At 38.1% G+C, this 23,214-nt stretch overlaps 2 protein-coding genes, 2 non-coding genes and 1 pseudogene across 5 annotated transcripts; 3 read left to right on the top strand and 2 right to left on the bottom strand.

Moving 5' to 3' along the window:
* The first annotated feature begins 1,488 nt into the window (after nt 1–1,488).
* Nucleotides 1,489–13,998, top strand: LOC105838106 (annotated as a pseudogene).
* A 3,275-nt stretch (nt 13,999–17,273) lies between these two features.
* Nucleotides 17,274–17,345, top strand: Trnah-gug. The gene has a single exon. It is a non-coding gene; the product is annotated as a tRNA-His (tRNA).
* A 411-nt stretch (nt 17,346–17,756) lies between these two features.
* Nucleotides 17,757–21,335, top strand: LOC105838105. 2 transcript variants are annotated; one of them, XM_028193939.2, is made up of 6 exons: nt 17,757–18,244; nt 18,729–18,860; nt 18,969–19,103; nt 19,451–19,956; nt 20,152–20,250; nt 20,681–21,335. In XM_028193939.2, exons 1-6 carry the CDS (start codon nt 18,193–18,195, stop codon nt 21,098–21,100), a joined length of 1,344 nt encoding a protein of 447 aa, XP_028049740.2. In that variant the 5' UTR covers nt 17,757–18,192; the 3' UTR covers nt 21,101–21,335. The 2 variants fall into 2 exon arrangements, with proteins under 2 accessions (XP_028049740.2, XP_036142575.1); XM_036286682.1 differs by having other exon boundaries at nt 17,765–18,244; nt 19,679–19,956.
* A 258-nt stretch (nt 21,336–21,593) lies between these two features.
* LOC105838108 (signal recognition particle 19 kDa protein) lies at nt 21,594–22,876 on the bottom strand. The gene is made up of 2 exons (XM_012683398.3): nt 22,502–22,876; nt 21,594–22,145 (listed from the first exon to the last, which is right to left on the bottom strand). Exons 1-2 carry the CDS (start codon nt 22,546–22,548, stop codon nt 21,752–21,754), a joined length of 441 nt encoding a protein of 146 aa, XP_012538852.2. The 5' UTR covers nt 22,549–22,876; the 3' UTR covers nt 21,594–21,751.
* A 150-nt stretch (nt 22,877–23,026) lies between these two features.
* Nucleotides 23,027–23,098, bottom strand: Trnap-cgg. The gene has a single exon. It is a non-coding gene; the product is annotated as a tRNA-Pro (tRNA).
* Between the last annotated feature and the right edge of the window lie 116 nt (nt 23,099–23,214).

Genomic DNA, 23,214 nt, shown 5'->3' with positions numbered 1-23,214 from the left:
GTATCGCATCACGTTGCCAGGAACATTACGCCCCCCCTGCGCGGCAAATGGCCGAAATGTTGCTCGTCATAGAGATAATAACACGGTGTATCTTCATTGTTATGCTCTGCCGAACGTCTGTCGCACTGCCTGTCTGCCCGCGAAATCCATTTGTCTAACGTTCCGCGACGTCAAGAGTGGATCTTAGCGCGCGCACATCAAAGGTACTCAAACCTTTCGCCAATTACGCGACAGCTATCATCAATCATACACTGAGCACTGTATGGCGTTGCGAGAACGTACAAGAACGATTTATTGAAGCCAGACGTGATCTCGGTGATATTTGTGAAAAAGATACAACGACGTTACGAACAAAAGAGATAGAATGAAAAGAAAGATCAGAGATTAATGGAAAACGTGTTTTTAGTTGTATGAATAAGTTGATACAAACTCGTATATTAATTTCTCTCTAGACGCGCACCATGTTTTTTTAAATATAATTTTTTTAATGTGCCAATTTCTTAAATAAAAATAAATAAAAGTTTATAAAAACTTAAAGAGCATAAAAATAATTTCAATAATTCAACTTAAATTGAATATTACCGAGAGATTTGCTCAAGTTTTTTTATAAAGCTTGCTTAAAACCAAGAAAAACATAGTAATGAAAGTTAAGAGTATCACAAAAATGTTGAATAGTATGAAAATCTTTTATGCATTCAAAAAATTTCTTACAAGTTAGATTTTTATAAAGAGTACCTTTTCAGCAAAATAAGAATCCCTTTCGAGAAAACGGTGGTTATATAACTTGATTTCAACAAAATACAAATCTTCTTTGTTCTTTTCAAATTTTCAGATGTAACGGAATAGAAATAAGAAAGGACGTTCGTACTTTTCTAAATAGTTGACAAAGCTATCGCGTGTTCTTAGCCGCGTCTCGACTTGTTCGCGTAAGTGGTGGAAACTCGATTGGAGCAACTTAGCAATAGTTACTAAACTCTTCGTCTGATTGATTGTGAATACACGTAACAGCGAGAAATGGAACGATCCTGGGGAGCGACGGAGTTAGCAAGGGGTCTACTGATGAGAGTAGACGCAACGCGGGTGGGTACAAAGAACGACGGCGACGGTACTCACCCCTTTAGGCCAAAAGCTCTCTTTGCCAGCTCCAGCTTGAAGACGCTCGGTCAACAAGCAGCCGGAAGCTCGAGTCTCGCCTCCTTATGACACCTGCTTCGAGCAAGACTCGGCAGGTACTCCAAATCCCGTAGTCGCGTTTCCTTCTCACTTATGCGACACAGCGGTGTTAACCGTGCTTTCTTACGTGACGTGGCGGCAACTCGGGAAGTTTAAGAAAAGGTAAAAGAAGAGGAAGAAGATCGGGAGAAAGAGGAACGATCGGGGCTCTTCTTGAATTTACTCAACGGACCGTGACAAGACTGCAAACGCGTTCGATCGGAACGAACGTCGAACGATGGGGGACAACAACGCCGGGGCGCACCTCGTAATGTCTCTTGAGAAGGAGAGAAAGATCAAGAGTGAAAAAGGAAGAAAGAGAGAGAGAGAGAGAGAGAGAGAGGAGGAGGAGGTAGCGGAGGGATAAGCTAATTTTAGAGTTAAGGATCCGTGTAAAGTGGAAGAGAGGACAGCGAAGGAACGGACGCGCGAGTACAATACATTGCTCGCATCGGAGGTTGCCTCGCGCGAATGCGGGACGAGCGAGAGGATGGAGAATCGCATCGTGATCTTGGGACGTGCTGCCAAGAAAAACTTGATCGCCGACCAATCGCCATTCGAAGATTTTCCTCTCGGTAAATAGAGACCGCTATCTCGGCCAACTGGGATCACTGTGGATGACGCTAATAGATCTCTCTCTCTCTCTCTCTCTCTTAAACGTCGAGACATCAATTGAGGCGTTTAATGTCGGGGTTGCGTGCCACTGTATCATCGGCTTAATCGTATTCTCTAATCACGCACGTGTCCACCGACGATCGCATTCATCAAGGCGACTTTTTTCCCCCCCGCTGATACTTTTCCTATAATTCATATATTTTGAAACGTACGCCTCAATGATAATTACGCGCTAAACTATTCATCCGACTACTCAGAACTTTCTTCAATTAGCCGGGAAATCCGGTAAATGAATTGGTTGTTGAATTAAAAAAAAAAAAACTTTTAAGAACTCTGGGAAGATTACCGATAATAACTTTAGCCCAAGGAGACATCGGTTTTTACCAACTCGCTATGAATATCACAGGTGATGCTCGCCGTTTCATGTACTTTAATTTGCCACTTAACGTTTCCTCTTATCTTCTCCTCAAGGATGCAGACTTAGTAAATCGAGAAATTTTAATGGCAAGCCACGCCGTGTGATCTCCAGCCTTCCCACGAGGCGACACGTCGTAATGAAGAGCTAGAGATCCAACATAAATCGCGAGGGCGGCAGCGACAATGGCAGGCGAGGAAGAAACCGGACTGGATTAAAGGGAGGTAGCTACCATCGTAATTTCCGATCCAGAGATTCCCCACGAGAACGCCATTACCGCACGCGATCTCTCTGCGTGAAGGAAAAAAAAAATTATATTCCGGAGAAGCAAACATCGCGTCAGAGAGTCTATCGCAAAGTCTTTCCATCTCTTCGATCATCGATCCGTCCTTACCACCAAACGTGAAATCCTCATTTTTGCAAAATACTAGCATACCCAGCTGAATATAGAACCCGCGTGATGGGACTGGTGGTTGCTATTATATTAGAGTTTTCCGTTCGGTTCCCGGTCGCCCGAGCGTGAATTTGCATTCCAAGTGATCTCTCTATCCGTTCTATTTCGCGCTTGGTTTATTGGGTCGGCCCCAAAGTTAGCCTATTTGCACCTCCGGATTCGTGCGGAAACAATGTCGGATTTTCGTCGATGCTATGTGTATCCACGCAAAAGTCGCACGAGGAGGACAATAGTGCAATACAGACGCTAACGCGGCCTTCGCTCGCTCGTTCACTGTAGCTGTAGCTTCGCTCGAGTTACGAATTAGGGTGTCACGACTAATAAATATCCGTGTCATCGCGCACACGAGGAAAATGGATTATTCCGAAAAAAAAGTGCTTTCCACCTGAAAAACTTTCAACACTGAGCCACCAGTCAGTTAAGTTCGACTTCTACTCTTTAACAAAATTTAAATCTCCTAAAAAAATGTTCATCGTCAATATCAGCATTTTAGCCATAAAATTAGCTACAAAGAAGAGAACAATGGAAAAATTAGCTTTTGCGCATCGAAAATAATTTTATTTTGCTGCGGTTTTAGCTAGTAAATAACTTTTAAATGTAGCTCCAAATAGACCTGTGCATAAATATTCATTAGAGTTTTATTAGTACGTGTAAAAAATTTGATTTAATTTACTTTCTCGCTAAATTTACAAATAAATACTATAAAATGCGATTTTACACAAGAATCAAGAATCGAGAGTAAAAAAAATTAAACTAATAAGATAATTTTCTTCAAATTTTACACAGATATTCAACATAATAATAGAATAATCTGTAAAATCTTGAAATTTTTGTAATTACCCTGTGACACGTATATCTTCGAATAACCAACCTAGAATTATATCCAGAAATTTTTCGATAAAAAATCAATACCTGAAAACTTCGACATAAAATTATTTTTTTCATTTTATACAACAAAGTGTAATGAATTATGTAGACGATAAACACATTCCATACAAACGCAAATTTGCCAATTCTTTCATATTGCGACGCTTTTTTTTTTACGTCAAAGCACTTCAGAACGAAGGGGACCTCTTTGAAGTCGCGTTTGCTCAGCTAACGTCGTCGCGGAGGAGGCTGCGGGAATGATAACGTCGCCGAGGAATTTGCCTGCATCGCCGAACTTATGGCAGACGTACATTGTTCCGCGCTGACTCTACGCAGGATCGTGCATTCCCGGATCACGCTGTCGAATTTTCCCCCGCGGGCCAAGCCGTTCTCCTTGTCATTAACGCAACATTAAGTTAACTCTGCGCGAGAAAAATTTAACTGCAATCAAAATTCATGGACGCGCAAATAGCACGAGGAATCAATTTCTACGTTCGAGAAATTCCACAACGATCTGCTGGTAATTAATGTGACGAATTCTTGTTATTAAAAAAAAAAAAGTAATAGAAATCATTGTCCCAGTGAGAAATAGTACATCGGATCGACATCGATTCGACATCGAAATCATCATTGTCGAATTGATGTCGAATTCATAATCGTTTCTCCCTGGGATGCAGAGAAATCCGCGCTGTTGTATATAATCTTAGTATCTCGCGATTTACATTTACAGCTAAAGACGAAGCAAGAAAGTCAGCGAAGGTCAGAAGCGAGGAAAAAAGCTCACTGCTCGACGAGACGCAAAATGGTTGAAGACTTAATATTACGTCAGGTATAATATTTCGCACTGTACACAGCTTTCCGCGGAATTTGCGCCCACCCCTCCGCGGGAGGAAATGGAGCCGTGGATTAAAAACGAGACGACAGAAGGAGGGAGGACGGAAGGAAGGAAATTGAGGTGTTTAATCGCCGCAACCGCCCGGGGGGAGGGGGGCGGTCTAAATCGGCGGGGCCCTATTAACGCGTCGCGACGGTCGTGGAAAAACTAATTTTAAATCTAACGCGGCGCCTGTGTGTGTGGGTAAACACATCGACGCGACGTGTCGCAAATATCCCAGGTTGGAGGGTGCGTTCGTCGCACGGCAGGATGGATAATCGATTAAGTCGAGGTATATCCATTTATCCGCTCGCTCTCACACCCCGCAGAGCGCAAATTCCAGAATCTCAAAGAGGCGGTATACGTGGTACCTTTAAGACGGGGGTGGATGCGCGCCGCGCTCAATTTGCACGGATCCTTGGCTAAGCCTCCAAAGTGATAACCGATCTACTAGATGCAGCCGGGGCGGATCACCCAAGTTCCATAACGCGTCCCCGTTATATGCCTGCGACCTCTCTCTCTCCCCCTCGTATCCTCCCCCCCGGTAAGACACGCTTCGGCGAATAATTACCGCTCACTTATCTGTAACGCCGGAGCCATAACTCTTCCGTGCCGAAGCGCGCGGCGCTTGTGTTGCGCCGCGCTGTGAAAAATGCAAAAATTAATCGCGAAACGGTGTCATCAGAAATGTATATATCCCCCGTCGTGAATATTTATGGTTACGTCAAATTACGCAATCCGGGGTAGAATGTATTAATATTATTACCCAGATGCTTATACGCGGCATCGCGACAACACCTCGTTTTTTTTTTCTGTTATTTTCCACTGTCATTTCTCCTCTTGCGTACAAAGCTTTTGACCCTACCTTAATGAAGAGTTATTGTTTGTTATTACTGTTATTAAATTGATGTTGAAACGAAAGGATTCACGAGAAATTGTTTGTAAAAAAAAAGGACAAAATAATCGCATGGCAGTAAAATAATTTACCGGCAGAATTTAACGCAAGACGGAAATTGGGACACACCCAAAGTGCTGTACGTCGAAAATTGGTGGCCGTATTCAGTGGACCTGACGTTGAGGATGAGGTGCATCATCGTGTGTTGCATCGGCGTGTACGAAACCGCCGTACCACCTCGAAAAGGAGGAAGAGGATGCGGAAGAGGAGGAGGAGGAGGAGGAGGAGGAGGAGGAGGATACGCGTGCACGAAGTAGGGCGTGCCGCCGTAATCTCAATTCAATTTGAGAGCACGTCGTCGTGCAGCGCGGAGTCTCCCTCTCGTGATAATCTCCGCCGGAAATACTAGACGGCCGAAACTTCGCGACTAACGCGATTTTCAAGTAAATTTCACTCGCCGACGCTGCCATTAGGATGACACGCCATGGCTCTTAGCCGGGGAGTATCAGCGGGTTCTCGTTCTCCTGCACGTGCACTCTCCCGCCCTTTCGCTAAATGTGAAACGTTCACGAGGGGAGTTAACGTCCGCGCGATATCATCGTTAATATTTTACTCGGAAATTATTTGAATCCCAATTGCGATCAGCTATGATAATCGGTATGATTATCGGGCAAATCGGATCGGATAGAATAAATTAATAATGATTCGATAATAGCATTACAAATTGATACGTCGAATTATTATTATTGTAAGACCAGATCTCACGGCTGGTGTACATTGTTTCACTAGGACTCGAAAGGATTAAAGTAACCAGACGTGGCCAACGTGCTAAGCGAATTAGTGCCGCGTACGTGCATCGTGAAAAAAATGTAACCGCTCGGCAATCATTTCTCTTTGAAATGAGAAGCAAAAAAAAAAAAGAACGCGTGATCTCACTATGCCCAGAGAGCCGGTAACAAACCTCGTTGCAAGACAAATAGTGGACCGTGACATCGCGGAGGAAGCGGTACACGTCTTAAAAGTCCCGTAGCTGGGATCCTTTTAGCAAATTACGAAGTTATCGGAAAACTCTCCCGAAGGGGGACACGCCTCGCGGCATTATATTTAATAACGTCCAATAAACGTTACTCTCCGCCACTACTTTTTCTTCTCCCATTTTTCTCCTCTCCACTTTTTTTTTCCTCCCTTGCTCACTCGTCCCCCCTTCTGCGTGTTCGTTTCTCGACGCGGCACTTTCTCCCTCCCATTTGCCCCCTCTCTCTCTCTCTCTCTCTTCCCCTCTCCCTTTCAGCGTGCCACTAATGTTTTTACTTGCGTCGTATTAAAACGATTGATTTTACTCGCGATGTTCCCGTCTCTTCGAAGATACTGGCTCTACACCGAAAACCAATATCGACTGTTTTCAGTCTGGGCACGAGTCGAATAAACAGCCGCCATTAGCCCTGAGAGAGTCCTGCGGTGTCTACACGTGAATTTGTACGTTTACTCGAAAATAGTCACAAAGCTCATATAGCGACGATTATGTTAACGCGCCAAGCCTATTCACAACTAGCGTAAATGCCCTGACCGTCGATTACCTTATAAAGATTACCTTATTATTTAATAACTTTATTTGCTCTATAGACGTTGACTTTAATAGTTTACTAAATGATTAAAAACTGAGGAATCTCTCTCTTTTTATTAACTTTTCCGTACCTAACTTCTTTCTAGGAATATTTTGCATCCAACTTGTGTTTTATTCACGTCTAAAGGTTTTTGGGTAATTAAGAATAGCTAATTATGAATCCGTAATCAAAATTTTAAAATTTAGAATGGTTAATCTAATTTGACGGATTAAAATGTAAAATTTTGGCCTTCTATGTTGAATTCCCTATTTATAATTTTGGAATTTTTGTTGTAGATTCTAGATTCTTCGTCATCCTAGCGATCTATATTTGATGAGGTATGCACATCAAAAGGCAAAATTTAAAAGAATGTTGAGTTTTTGTGGAAAAAGGGTTAAGCAAGTTTTTATGTAGTTAATTTTAAATATTTAGAAAATAAATTCTTTTGTTTTAATTATTACGTTCTATTTTTCAAATATTCTCTTAAATGTAGATTCTATATCTAAATTTTGCAAAATTTGAACTCTGCACATTAAGATTAATTTTTTTCCGTTTTGTCGAAACCTCGTCAATGGCTAGAATAAGCGACGAGTTGTCGACACGCGAGATCTCTTTCGTCTAGTAGAGCAAGACGCTCGTCAGTCAGGCGTTTAGTCCACTGTACCGGAGTCGTTGTGGAATATTTTGGTCACGATAGGAAAGCGCATAACGAAATCTCGCGTGCCGAAAAGTTGCCGAAGGTGAACAGTCGTACGGAACGGAACGGAACGAACCGGTCAGATACGTTGCGCCAGGATGGGACAGTGATGTGCAGTAGTATTTATAGTATGGATTGTGTCTGCTTGGCAGCTCGCCATCGGACGGACGGCTCTACGCCGAGAGAGCCCTACGTGAGACACGGGAAACCAAACAGCGGTACTATACGAGGTGCTATTGATAACTATTGTCTCCACGTTTATCCGCGGAATCGCTCATTTCCTCGCAATCTTTAGAATTACCGTTCTAAGACCGACAAAGAGGCAAACGCTTTACTTCGCGCGAGGGACCGACGACCGGCGATTGAAGCCCTTTTTTTTCCAGTCTGAATAGCTCCGGATGGGAATGGAATAGAGCGCCGGGGATGAATCACGATCGGATCCAATCGGTACCCCGGTATCGCGAGCACGACCTGGCTTTTATTAGACTGGCTGACACCGAGGATCACTGCCAAACTAGGATCGCGCGAACAATAGCATCCACGTATCGTCTCGGCCGGGCGAAAATAACCGCGGTTGCCTGCACTTCCTATCGGCGTGCACTCTTTTTGCATCAAAGTATAGGCAAAGAGAGAAGAAAACGAAGAAGAATGGAGAGGCGAGGAAGGAATGAAAGAGCGAAAGGAAAATTCCGTCAATTAAAAAACACGTTTTTTTTTAATTAATAAGATTATGAATATGTAAATGATTTTAAAGAGATAAAACAGAACAAGAAAAGTTAAAGTGCACAAAGATGTATTTCAAACAAGGGGATGTCTTTATACTGCGGTGAGAGCGAATTGTTGATAGCGCAGTTTTAAGATTTCAAGATAATGCTTCCGAAAATATTTACCTCGCGGTCGCATGCCTAGAATCCATTTCTGTCGTCCGAATACCTCATCCCTCCTCCCTTCCAGCTTCCAAGATTCCCAGACGACTCCAGAACATAACGGATCAATGATCTATTTGCTCCATCTCATGCGTATTGTATGATACGTGCGATGGAATTTTTATTATGTGCAAATTATCCAGCCATTCAAATGTTAAAATGAATATTCAAGCTCTATGAATTCCTTATAAAAAATTATATAATATAAATTTAATACTGAGCGGTATTAAATTGGCCAGTAATTATTATTTATTTTGAGTATTAAAAATACTAACAGCAGTGCTTTCAATACCTAAAATAAATATTAATTATTGGCAATTTAATACTGCCAGTATTAAATTTGTATAAGTGAGATCTCATATCTTAATATCTGAAATCTTATTCACGAAAGTCTTTGCTTTAGAAACTGTTTTCTTTTCATACGTAGCGCAGAGAAATACATTCGAAAAAAAACCCACAACCGCGACATTTCTATCTGATAGTAATAGAGAAAAAAAGAGATCAAAAAGAGATAAAAAAAATGCTCCTTGTAAATTTATATTAATGCCACAAAATTTATTTTATGCCTTCTGAAAAATGGAGATCGTAACGGTTTTCTCCGTGCTACCTTCACGTTTATATAAAAAAAAAAAAGGATGGAAAAACTAAGCGCGCCATTGCTCCGACCTTTACCTACACACAAGTGCATGCAGCATCGCCATTGTTACCGTTTTAGCTTTTTTCATCGATTACCGTTACCCCCAAAGAGGGTGTCCCCGCGAAGCTTAACACCGACTCGAGAACCGACCGTCGTTGTCTCGCGCGTTCCCCCTTGTATTCCTAGGATTAGACCTGGCTTTAATGCCCGCCGACAAGGGATTTCGACGGTAATTGAATACGGACACGCCGCCGCTGGCGCGTCACGGTTAAAAGTTGTCTCCCGAGTGTTTGCGCAGTCTCGTTCAATCTATCCGTCAGAAATGCGATCGCTTCGAAATCGGTCAAGTTAAAGTCCACCGCAAACTCCAGTTGGACTCGAAGCGTCCCTCCGTGCAAGAGATGGCGATAAAGTGTCCTTCGGCGCGTCCACGTTAATTCTTTCTGAGCGACCCGGCGAACGGAACCGGAAGCAATGCCCTCTTTTTGCGCCAGCTATAGCCCGTAGTAGTTAGACACTCGCCCCCCCCGTCGATTCGGCGGGATTCGGTTTTGATCTGTCACGTGGAAGAAATGAACCGATCGCCCTCCCTCAGTCGAGTATTCACTGTCAAGCCCCCACTCCCCCTCCCCGCTAGTCGGATGGATGAGTATCGCTCGCCTGGTGGTTTGTACTCGACCGGAAAAATATCGTATGTGGCCACCATTTCGGCGCACACGGCGCAGTATAGAACAGCCGCGTAACGCTATGCACGATATCTATTTTCGCGCGACGGTTCACCTGTATAACGATCAATTTTGGAAGCGATAATCCCGCGCCGCACGTACCGGCGCGGGGATGCGCGTAATTTGCCAGAAACATTTAATTGCCGTTCCGCCGGACGACCCTCCACCAGTGTGACGGCAGATAAACCGCAAAAAAAAAAAAAGAGTCGTAACGAGCGTGTTAAACGACGCGCGTACGTGCGTATTGCAACGACAATTATATGTAAATCACCATCGATGAATTAAAGTATCGGTGTACGCGACAGATCTACAGGTTGATACGTCCAACGGCATTTGTTACGCTCGCGGCTTTAATACCGGAGCGGAGCGAACCCGCTGGAGCGATTCCCAGAGATGATCGGTGCATCCTAGTGCAGTGCGAACGATATTTAGCGTGGGCGAAAGATAGGTCAGACCGTAAAAAAAAAAAAAGAAGAAGCCGCAGCGCACATACGATTTATGCATGCATGTGGGGACATCAATAGACGATTCACGAAGCTGATCTCTCTCTCTGTCTCTCTCTCTCTCTTTTTCCCTGGCTGCTTCAAAAGGAGCAGCCAGGTGAAATGTGTATGTGTACCCGGCGCGGCTGAGGCCACCTTCGTGCACGCACGAGTAGTTCAGGTGGCATCGATAGCTCGCGCAAAGCAGTTATTTTTAGTTCAATTTGAACGCTCGAATAGCACCATAAAGCAGGAGAACACACGCCGCACGTACGTTATAATATAACATAACCGATGACGGGGGGGGGGAAAGGAGGAAAATGGGGAGTGAGATTTACAGGGGTGGAAGAGAGAGAGAGGGGATTTTCGTCCGCGACCTCGCGGGATCGTTAAAAGCGTCAACCAGCGCCGCGGAAACTTTCGCGAACGCTTCGGTACTGCGTGAGGGTGTTTTTCTTTTTTTTTTTCTTCTTTTTCTTTTCAACCCTGACGCGGGCGCTCGCTGGACTACTTTATAATTCCATAAAACGCAAATTCTCTCCCCCCGCGTCGTCGTATCGGGCATAAAGATGACCGTTTATCGCCTCGTCAGCGGTTTCTTTCCTCGCTCCTTCTCCTTATCCTCTCTCCCCCACCACCCCTCTCCCACCATCCCTCGAGGACCAAACGTCGCGCGGATTAACTCTTAACTGCTGACGTTGATAAACTCTCTCGGTCGTGTAACGCGTTAAAAGTTGGAAAAGCTGTTTCGCGCGCTGGCGTTCTTCCGAAGAAAGGAAGAAAAATTCTATCGAAATACTTTGCGAAGTCGATATTCGGCGAGATATCGCAGGAGGCGCTCGCTGCCCCCGAGCGCATTTATTGCCGAACTGGAAAGTATTTACAACAGAACGATTCCAGCTAGCCGCGTTCCGACTCGCACCCTTGAATTTCGATCAGCCGTTTAACAATGAAATTAATGACACGCACACAATAATAACTTTATTAAATTCTTTAACTAATATTTAATTGCGAAAAGAGCAATTTTCTAAACTGGACTTAACATTCGTATGTGTTATGTGTTTGCGCTTCCCCCGAGAGATTCGTGGTATTCCGTAACAAAAGCGCAAATAGAATACTTCAATTATGGGCTAATACGGTACGCCATAAAAGAAAATCCGTTTAGTAAGCAACGTACTGTTAATATTTGTCGAAACTGCATTCTCTGGGTAATAGTAAGTAAAAGCACGTAATGGAAAGGGTGAGGATTAAACCACCCATTTCAACCCGGTGGATTATTACGTAGAAATATTTCGCTCGCACGTAATCTTTTTTTTTTCTCTCTCTCTCTTTTTCTCTCTTTACTGTAACGCGTTGGATCTTATTGAATCGCGTAATTAGAAGGTCCGCGTTCCTCGCCACGGCGTTTTCCGCACGCGCGCGCTCCTCCCTCGTCGGGGGTGCACGCGTTACAAATCAAAATCAATAAGCCGATTATTGGCCGCGCCGCGAGAGCGGAGATTACGCCGCTTTGAATTGACACCCCGACGAGGAGGAGAGCGATTCAATCCCGCGGGCTCCGCCGACCGAGCGACAGGCGGACATCCGTCCCAGTTCCTTTTTCTGCACGCGGTGAGAATGTCGGCTCGCGGACAGCGGGGCAAAATGGCGCACGGTGCGAGGCGCTTATTCGCTCTGTTCGCCCTGTTCTCGTGGGAACAAACGATCCTCCTCTCCTCCCCCCCGCCACCGCCACTGCGCGCATTCAGCCGTGAGCGACGAGAAAGACGCTCGTTTTCCGCGAAATTTCATCCGCGGCAACGCGCTATTTTCAATACCGGAAGGGAATTTATCAATAGCGCCTCGCGAGCGTCGCAATGCTGCCGCCGCGCGGCGCCATCGTACGAGACGCTGAAGCGATGAAACGACCCGTTGCAACAACGAAGCGAGATGATTGCCGTAAAAAAGAAAGCGGAGGAAAACGTTATATTTGGAATTTAATGCGCGCGAAATGGCACCGACACGATTCTTGCAAATGTATAATTATGAGGAAATAAATTTTTCCTCACTTTGCACGTTGTCGCGAACATTTAATCTTTGTAAAGAATAATTGAGAGAGGTGTATTTATTTAAATAAATATCGCTACCACATGGTATTTCAAGTTTGCCGACGTTTTTAATTTCGCTATATGTTGTATGTATGTATGTAACATAGGTGCAAAAACACATGGCGAACAAAAAAAGAGCGCGATATTTGGCGTAGCGGGGCAAACGTCAAATAGATTTTTCTAATCAAATTGCAATCGCAAACATTTCTGGCTGTCAAAAGTTTCAGTTCAACAGTATAAAGATTCCCGTATAAATTCCTCGTTATACGATCCAAATGCTATTTCAACCGCAGAAATCTTCACAGAAAAATCTAATAATAAAGTCATAGAGAGATTTATATTAATTTTTTAAGGTATCCAATAATGGAAATCGTAAAATCTTTTTGAAACAAAAGTATTGTTCAATTATTTCCATAACCTCTCGTAAAAAATTAACTTATTAAGGAATTGAGGATAATAAGATACTACAGTCTGATATTTTGTTCGTCAAAATTTAAAGATATCGTCGCACGTCAAAATACACAGACGTACTTTATGATTTCCATTTTCTAGTACTAGCTTGACAAAATGGGGCAAACTATGGCCAGAATGCCTGAAACGTGGGAAGGTCTCCTGGAAGAGAAGAATCGCGTTTTACGTTGGAGTTTGGAAATTCTGACAAGGGTACAGGATAACGATACGAACGAAAATACGTTTCTGGTGGACTACAACGATCACGCGATTGGCGTCAAGGTCGATATATGGATTGAAAGTAATCAGACGCTAGTCAACGAAGCATTTCAAAAGTTTCCAAACGCGCCAGATTCACTAAAAAATGTGGTTAACGCTGAAATCGATAAGGTAATTGATATTTTCTTACAAGATATTAAGCCAATTAGTACTAAAATATTTTTCGCAAGCTTATAAACAAGTTTATTGGACGTATTTCACGAAGTTAAATAGTTCATGTAATGCTTAGCTTACTAAAGAAATGCGAGTAAAGAAAAAGAAAGATTACGAGAACGCATACAACAATATTAAGAAGTTCCGAGAAAAGATGAAGAAATTGGGCTTGGAAGAAGAAAAAATTCACATTGAAATACAAGATCTGGAGGCGCAATGCGCGGGTGACACGCAAAAATTCCGAGAGAAATTTGGGCCGTTGCGATAAAAAGTTTTTAATAATTTGAGAACCGGAGAAAAAATGATATTCCAAGATAAAAGGCTGAAAAACGATTATATCAAAGAAGTATTAGTTTTTCTTTGTATCCATAAAAACTGTGATTTTTTAATTACATAATAATTGCATTTACGTATTAGGTTTTTGATATTGATCACAAAAACTCGGCCGAATGTGTAAAACGAATTGACAAATTGCTTAAAGAATTCGAGAAAAAAGCGAAAGAAGGGACGTGATAAGCGGAACGGAAGAAAATGTCTGATCGTCAACTCATGCCTTCGCATACGTGATCGAATATATATATGTATATATATTTCTTTTTTATTATTCAAAAATACAATAAATTTTCTTTTCGAGATATTGCTTTGTTCTGAGATAATAATTTTATTCAAATTCATTTTATATAATGAGAAAGAATTTAATACTTTAGCCGCACGTATTATAAATTTACATTAACAAAAAAATAGATATGACTTTGAGTGCTTTTGTTGATATTGATTTCCTGTAAATTCCTATTATTTTATTTAAAGATTTTCTGCTCTTTACAAAATCGGTTGCGTACGTCTGAAGCAATAGAAAGGATAACGAATTCTTCGATAATCTTTTCATTGTAATATGTAATGTGAGTGAAGAGAAAAGCGAGGAAAAGAAAAGAATCGATAGAGCCGTCTCTCTCTAATGAACGTCTAAAACGAAGAAGAAGAAACCGCATTATACAGGATATTCCAAAATTATCGGATATTCTTTTTCGCTGTGTTCTAATTTATTTGGAATCGATTTTTCTTTGGCAAAAATATCTAAATGTTATAAATGTATAGACCTGAAATAATTGAAAAGATAGATTTCCAACCTTTAGAAGGTCTGAGAAATAAGAGAATCACAAGTTTTTCAATAAATTTTAATATAGATTAAAAGAAAATAATTAATAAAAAGCTCAGTTAAAAAGATACAGACAGTTTTAAGAAAACACTGTATCTTGACATATATTAATCTGACATACATTAAAGAAAAATGTCTTAGAAAATTAACAAGAGCCGCTGACTCCAGAACCCTGTGTAATATAAGATTTCTCTCTGCTTCTCGGATTGCGTCATAGATTCGAATTCTCTTCAGGATGCGATCAATTGATCCTACAGTGTCATAGAATAACGCTAGAAACCTTCATAGTTCCTTTGGGACTCGCATGCTGTATAGATTCTTTTACATTACGTATCCTTGAGTATCTCTTCAATCGCAATCCTAGAATGCACCACACTTGAGATGACGGGCGGCAATGGAATTGAAAGAGAGAGAGAGAGAGAGAGAGAGAGAGAGAAAGAGAGAGAGAGAGAGAGAGAGGTATGAATATAAGACGATGCTGGATTCTATGTCGGCTTGGTTGAAATAGGCTCTTCTGGAGACTCTCATGATCGGGAGAGCATGAAAGAACAAGTGGTTCGCAGGTTTCTGATGCTATCTACGATACGACGATTCAGGAACGTATCCCATACGTACCATTAAGACTACTTCTGGCATCGACACAGTTAATGCCAGAACAGTCGAGCCATTTTTAGTAATCTGCAGACTGCAACTTTATTCCCATTTCAACGCGAAAATAGCACTTAATTAATCCGAATGATTCAACTATATTAACGGAATCTACATGTTGTAATAAGATATCTAAAATTTAGCTCTTTTAACGCAGCTCATATATTGGGGATAATAGAATTTGTAGTGTTCATTAGATTTTCGAATTTAATAACTTTAAGCCGAATACGAATACGAATGCACACTGATGGAACCAATTTATCTTAACAAGATCAAAATTTAACATTTTTTATTTAGCTCATATTAAGCAATAGAATGACATACAATTAAATTATTCCTATCTCTATGCACTATTCGATACCGATATTGTTTGAAAGCTAATGTAATTTATATTATATAATATAATATGCAATAATAACTAGATTTGTATACCGGATGCATTATATAAAATATAATGCATCCGGTATTTACTTAATACTTATATACAAAATAAAATATAGAGAATTATGAAATAAAGAATACAAAAATTATAGATTAAAATTATTTTCAGTAATTAAAAATTAATTTAATGTCAGAATATTTTAGTCAGGATATTTTAATTATTATTAGATTTAAATTATCTATAGCACAAAATATAATATAAAAATTAGAAATTATTACGGCTGTCACAAAACATCAATTATGTAAAAATATGCGTAAGAGATAACTGAGAAACTTGTCCGAAAAAAACTAAATAGATCGATACAAGTCTGATGGAATATTTCACAACATAAATGCAAATACATTAATTATAGGTAGTCATTTTCGCGATGTGCGCATTACATTTAAATATTCATGTATGTTGTGTATTCATATTAATATAATAATTATATTATTGTCTTTTTATGTAAATAATATTATAAAAAAATGTATTCAATAAAGCATTTAAAAAAGCAATGCTCAAAGTTTAAATTGGGAATTTTGTTATTTTTCAGTTTGTATTTTTTACTATTGTGTAAATTAAAAGAATTTTTTAGAATTACTATTTTTTCTGTTTGTAAAGTACCGATAATTGAAAAATTTTTGATTGGTAACTTTTTTTGTAAGTGTAATGTGTCACATTCGTTTAAGATATCTGATACTTTTGACTGTATTACAAGTACTTCTATATTTGCTGTGATCTGTGGGAGTTTATCACTTTAGATGATTTCTTATATTTACTTCAATGATTTACTGTATTTCACTTTGTTCACTCGAGCATTACTGACAAATCTGTATAGGTGTATGTGTGTGTGTGTGTCGTATATATGTAAATTGTAAATGAGTGTATGTGTATGTGATGTATAGGTGTATGTGTATGTCCGCATTGTGATGAGCTCGGATCCATAGGTTTGCTAAGCTCAAATGACCGTGCGGTTCGGTCACTCCTGCGGGTTGATTGGTAATTAAAAATAATGTCAGTATAATTATCAATGGTCGATAAAATTAGTAACTAGTTTATTAATTGTTAATAATTTATTAAAAAATTGTAATTTTGTTTGAAACGTTGTTACTTTAAAATAGTAACGCATTATATAGCATTAATTACAATTATCTTTTGTAAAAAGTAACTCGTTACTTTTGTTACTAATTTTAAAAAGTAACGTGCCGACTGCTGTGTGTACATGTATTGGACATTGAAAAATAATTTAATGTAAAATTGTAAATACAAAAGTTAAATACATTTTTCTATCGATTTAAATATTTTCACATTAACAATAAATTGTCACTATTTTAAAATACAATTGTTGCAGTATCATAATATAATTATGTGCAAAATCTTATTATGCTTCGTAATGTCAGTATAAAAAATTATACAAACAATTTCTAACAAAATTAATAATAATATAGATAATTTCAAATAAATTTCCAATAAACTAATTCTTACAACTATATATGTATACAATTTCAATGGATCTGACCTTATTACCTGTATTTCTACATAATTCAATTATTCAAAAGAAACGATGACGTAATTTGTTTGACAATTGTGTTAAAAGTATATTTATAAGTGTTGGTATATATATCATGACTCGTTTAATACGTTAAAAACGCAACTCGTTTACATGACCTTCAGTAGCCGTGATCGTCTAGTGGTTAGGACCCTACGTTGTGGCCGTAGTAACCCAGGTTCGAATCCTGGTCACGGCAATGCGTGAGAGCATTGTCACGGTGAAGGTTTTTTTTTTCTTTTGTTTTACATTAAATATCAATTTGAGCATTACTTGAAAATATTATCACGTAAAAGTTCTTTTTTTTTTTATTAAATAAATTATTAATTGCACAAAATTAAATAAAATTATTATCACGTTATTTATAATAAAAATAATATACATTATTTTTATTATAAACAATAACGTAATAATCTTAACTAATTTTTTTGTACATTTTAATAATTTTTTAATTAAATAAAAAAAAGAATAAATTAATAAATGCTCTCAAATTTTAAAATTAATATTCTAAATATTACGAATATTGTTAAAATACATTAATATTTTTTATGTTATAGAAATAATATTAAAACAATGTAATTAATATTGTTAATTATGAAAATTTTTTGTAATCAATTGTGTAAATCTTTTAATTTGTGATTATCAATTTTCAGAACTCTATAGATTATTACGTTTAGCTTTATTCTTCGTAATTATCGTATTTAAAGTCGTGATGAAAAGAAAAATTTGACATGTAGCAAAATGCATTTTCGCAATTGTTCTCCAAATGCCTTTGTCGAAAATACCAACAGATTGTGACATTTGACACATCGCGTTGTCGGTAGACGTTATGCAACTGGATGCACCCAATAAATTAAATCGCGAACTTGCATTATTAAAAGTGTCAGAAAAGCAGTTTGAGCAACAATCAGCACATCTCGCAAATTGTGCAATTGTAAACTTTTATAAATCAAAGTACAATTGCCGTCATAGCAGTAAGGTGCGGAATCGCGCGCAACTTACATGTGACTTAAAATTTTTTATTGGATTATTATTCATTACTCGACATGAACATCCGATATCAGTTTTTATTATTAATTCATATGCTATGCTGTGCTGGTTTGTATTAAAAATCTTTTCAATTAACACTTCTCTCTGTCTCTCTCTCTCTCTCTCACTCTCTCTCTCTCTCTCTCTCTCTCTCTCTCTCTCTCTCTCTCTCTCTCTCTCTTTCTAATTTTTTTGATAATGCAAAAAATTGGTAACATAAAATGGTAAGTAAAATGTAGGTCGTTTTATGTAAAATCAATTATTCGAACAAAAATAAACGTAAAATTTTTATTCAATATTTTAAAAATTTGAAGAATTTCTTTATATCAAAGATTATCTTATTAGCTAATAAAAAATGTATTATTAAAAATAACATTAAATTTTTAATATATAGGATTTAAATTGCTATTTTTTTCAAAGTTACATACTCCCAAAGATTTACGGATGTATATCTTTGGGAGTATGTAACTTTGAAAAAAATACGGATTTATATCTGTCATTATTAAATTTATGTATCTAGTAATATATATAATTTTTTAATCAACATGTGCAGTGACAATTCATGGCATTTTATTGGATGCAAACGATCCCGAAACATGCAATTTGCTGTGCGTACAATGTAACGCTACTGCAGTATTCGCGGACGGCCGCTGTGAATGCAATTTTACTGACAATAATGACGAAGGTATTAGTATATGTATATTTACAAGTATATCTTCCATGTAAATAAAATGTAAAAAAATTGTTTAAAAAATTATCTCATATTTCACGCTTTAATTTAACAATACTATAGTTTCAGGTACGGAATGCATACAGAGCATACAAAAAGAAATTCAAGCTATCGAATTGAATATGCTTTCCGACGATTTGACAGACGAGGAGCGAAACGTACGTTCTATTTTAAAATACAGACGTCGTCTTAGACCGGGTAAGATAAAATTATAGTTATATAAAAGAACATTTTAATTTTCTTTCGTGGTTTCCATTTTTCAAAAACCGTTTCGAAAAAACGTGCCCTCATTTTTTACTTTATATTTCAATTTCAAAAACACTATAATGTCATGGAACATTCGAAAACATTTCCCTTAAAAATAATTTTATAGTTTTAATTATTAAAAGATAACTTCGTTTATAAAGAAGTCTAATATCTAAATTCGAGGATTCTAAAATTCCAAAGAGCGTTTAAAAGACATCTGAGAAACGCCGCGAGGACCAAGGTATCTTCAGATGTACGCCGAAGTGCCTGGAAATAAAGATTGTCGAATTGCCTTGTAGGAGATGCCGAGAAAGTGGCACAGTATTTTATCAATGGAGGACCAGCAGCTGGTCACTCCCATTTTGTCAGGGCGTTCAATGCGGCTCGCGATAGCGACGATTCTTCTTCGACAAATTCGTTTTCGGGCGTGGTTGAAGAAAGTAACCCCGAAGACGGATTTCACAGTGCATCGTTAACCAGTCCCGTTTCTTGGAATACATGCGACTCTCCGTTGTATATGGTATCAGAATCCGCACCCTCGTACGCGAGTCCGACCATGCAAGGCGCAGAGATGTATCTTCCGACCCACCACTCAAGGACGATGAATCCAGCTATCGCCTATCCAAGAGGATTTTACGAACCGACGGGTCTATTGGATTCAATCGTTCATCCACACGGATTGCCTCTTCATCACCCTTTATTAAGAGCGGCCAGCCTTCCTGCACATGTTTTGCATCATATATTACACCCTCAACGAGTGTACCATCATCATCCTGTGTATCATCATCACGTCAGAAATTCTCGTGTAAGTAGCATTTAACAAGATTATAATTTGCAATCGATATAACAAAACTTGACGATTCACGCCACATTTTATTTACCTTGAGTAAAGGTTTTATATGAATGCCTACTTTTTCAAATTGTAAAAATCTGATTGTATGTTTCTAATGAATATAAAGTTAGAAACGTACTAACACTACAATTAAATCTTTTCTGTTAGTTCCCATCGGATAAATCAGATACAAACATTGTTAGTCAACCATGTGAAAATAATGGTGGTTCCACAACTTCCAGCCATCTGACCGCTAAAAATAATGCAGTAAGTTTTGCATAACATGTTACATAACTCATGAACTTTATGTAACGAAGTAAAATGTAAATTTACTTTTTCTTAGTAAGTAATGTTGTGATGAAAAATTGTGTCGTTAAAATCAAAGAGAAGTTTCAACATTCTGATTAATACATATATCGAGTTGTAACATTCTATACGTTGATAGAAATAATTGTCTAATTACTAAAATCGTTGAGAGTCAATTGTTCCAACTTCTTGGTAAACTTATCTATCAAGTAAGCATGTGTCTATCTTCATTTCTTTTCTTAAATAAATAAAAACAAACATGTATTTACCTGATAGGTAAATTTACCAAGAAGTTGGAACAACCGACCCTGAATGAAATTACATGTAACTAAGCATTCAATTGATTTTTGTAACAAGAGAAAAATTATAAATAAAAATTTATCTCTTTCAGGATGGGCCTACTGAGCAAAATGTTCACGGCTCAACTGCTCCATCACAGATCCATCCAGAACCATACGTTACTCGCGCACAAATTCCGTTTTATCAATCAATGGAATATCAACCAGTGGAATATCAGAATCACCCTTATCAATATACTTCTTATTATAGTCCTTTTATGAACATGCTCCATCCTATCACTAATGGCTATGTTCTTCAACTTGCATCACCCTATGGAAGAGATACATCGGACCCGCTCATTACTGCAAGTAATCCATACTCTTTTTGCGAAAACAACGCAAATACTGAACAGAAAAGTGGAGTTTCAACAGCTGATAAAACTCGTTTCAATAATGAAACAGAAAAATCCAACAGTACAACTAAAAACAACATTCCTCAAGAGAAAAAATCTGAGAAAAACGAAACCGATTAATCATAAGCAAGATAAATTAAACATATTGTATTTATTTATCTATCTAATATATAAGCTTAATATTTTTTAATGTTATATCGAATTTGTACAGCAAGAACAAAAATAGCAATATAATTATTAAATTTATTTTCTTCCTAATGAGCAGTATTAATTATATATCTTTAAAAAAAATTCAACACTAACATCAATTCATTTCAGCCATTCTATTTTAAATAAACTAAAAAATATACACATATAATAAGCAATCTTTTTATTCTTGCATTTCTTTAATTTAAATTTCAATTCAAATTTAAAAATCAATAGAATTTAATCAAACTTTTTAATTTAAATTTTGAATAAGAGAAATATAATATGATGGTAATTACTTGGATCTTTTTGAATTGATGACTCCACGATTCAATCTATCATAATATTCTTTAGTTTCGTAATTTTTATTAAAATTAGGGAGAGTAATAAAGTTTGTGATAAACAGATAAATGATAGCACATTTTTACATCATTTATAATATTATTTTAATTCTTTACCTTATATATTATGTGAACAGCATAAACCTAATATGAGCATATATATACATGTACAAATATTGTATATATAACGTAAAAAAATATATATAAATAAAAAAATCACTCTTTTAACAATTCCGAATCTTCTTTACCTCCTTCCCTTGCCCTTCCCCTTCTTCGAAGTCGATGCAGATGGCTGTGATGCTTGCTCGCTTGAGCTCTGCTTACCCTGGCGAGTCTTCAGCTTTGAAATTGAAGTACCAACGTATTCCAGCAAGGAGTATCTAGTGGGAAACTCAGGCCGCACAGGCGTGCCGTCGTCATTTTTCAGCTGCACCCGAATACGACCACGAAACAAAGGTTCTTTGCTACGTTCCTTCGGATGCAACTTATTCTCGACGCCTACGTTGAGGCCCGCCGCCAGTAGAACGTCCCGTATTTCCTGATGCGTTGGATTCTCCACACACTTATCCTTGACTAACTTTCGCCCGTTTGCTAAGCTTCTTTTGCTGTTTAGATATATTGGATAGATGCACACCCATCTGTGAAAAGCAATGTTAGACAATTTAAACTTGTGTGATTATGAAAATTTAAGTAAATAAAGTAAAATATATCAAACAATCACTTCGGAAATAAAGTGCTCCAATAATTTCAAGTATTTCTCAAAGAATAAAATCTCTCTTACAATAACAAAGAATCTATTATTTTTGTCTCTTTCATGTATATATTTTTATTTATGAATTCATCTCTGATGTTATGTAAATTTAGTCGAAGTTCGAACAATCAATTTTATAGGTTAGGTAAAACATAATGCACTTGCTGAAGCATTTCCTTTATATATTTAAATATATAGATATAATTTTATTGTTCTGTTACTGATTTACTAATATTACTTTACCTCTCACGTTCGCTGTGTTTTTTCGAAGGATTCCACGCAAGTGACATGTTATTAAATCACGTCGTCAGTTGTAATGTACCACCTGTACGCCTGTACCACGATCGCACTGATCAACTGATCGCACTCCACTTTTTGGTTGCTCGATTGCTCTCGCAAGCGTATACATATGCCACGTAGAGCACACTTGTACCACACACTCCTTTCCAAGTTTACTTGTTACTTCGCTAAATACGGTTTATAATGCAAACACACACACATGTATGGGTTTATATTTTTTCTGTACAGAGTTAAATAAAATAAAATGTTTATTGATACACTATCACGATGATTCAATAAGACAGAACTAAAAGATTTGTAAAAACCGAGAAATTATAAACTACAGGCAATTAATTGGTACACCTATTAAAGTTAAATTAAGATGACATATTTTTATTTGCATAAGAGTTTTGTGATACACGTGGAATAATATTATAAATTAAAAAGTATATATATGTATATTATACAAAGTAAAAAAAAATATACAACGGGCTCGTCCGGGATTTGAACCCGGGACCTCTCGCACCCGAAGCGAGAATCATACCCCTAGACCAACGAGCCATATGGCTGTTACATTGAAAGATTGACCTGAAGTCTTTACACAATCAATACAGCTTCGTACACAACGTTTCATTAATATTTATTGTATGGCATATAAATACGTAATCTGTAACGAA

This window comes from Monomorium pharaonis, chromosome 5 (genome assembly GCF_013373865.1).
Source record: "Monomorium pharaonis isolate MP-MQ-018 chromosome 5, ASM1337386v2, whole genome shotgun sequence".
NCBI lineage: Eukaryota > Metazoa > Arthropoda > Insecta > Hymenoptera > Formicidae > Monomorium > Monomorium pharaonis.
This window is presented reverse-complemented; position numbering and strand designations above follow the sequence as displayed.

Bases quoted from the DNA above. Each gene is read 5' to 3' on its own strand.
- LOC105838105 (XM_028193939.2), top strand. From the start codon at position 18,193: ATGAACATCCGATATCAGTTTTTATTATTAATTCATATGCTATGCTGT. The intron at 18,861-18,968 runs GTATTAGTATAT...ACAATACTATAG, and splicing joins TACTGACAATAATGACGAAG to TTTCAGGTACGGAATGCATA. The intron at 19,957-20,151 runs GTAAGTAGCATT...CTTTTCTGTTAG, and splicing joins ATCACGTCAGAAATTCTCGT to TTCCCATCGGATAAATCAGA.
- LOC105838108 (XM_012683398.3), bottom strand. From the start codon at position 22,548: ATGTCACTTGCGTGGAATCCTTCGAAAAAACACAGCGAACGTGAGAG. The intron at 22,146-22,501 runs GTAAAGTAATAT...TGCTTTTCACAG, and splicing joins AAACACAGCGAACGTGAGAG to ATGGGTGTGCATCTATCCAA.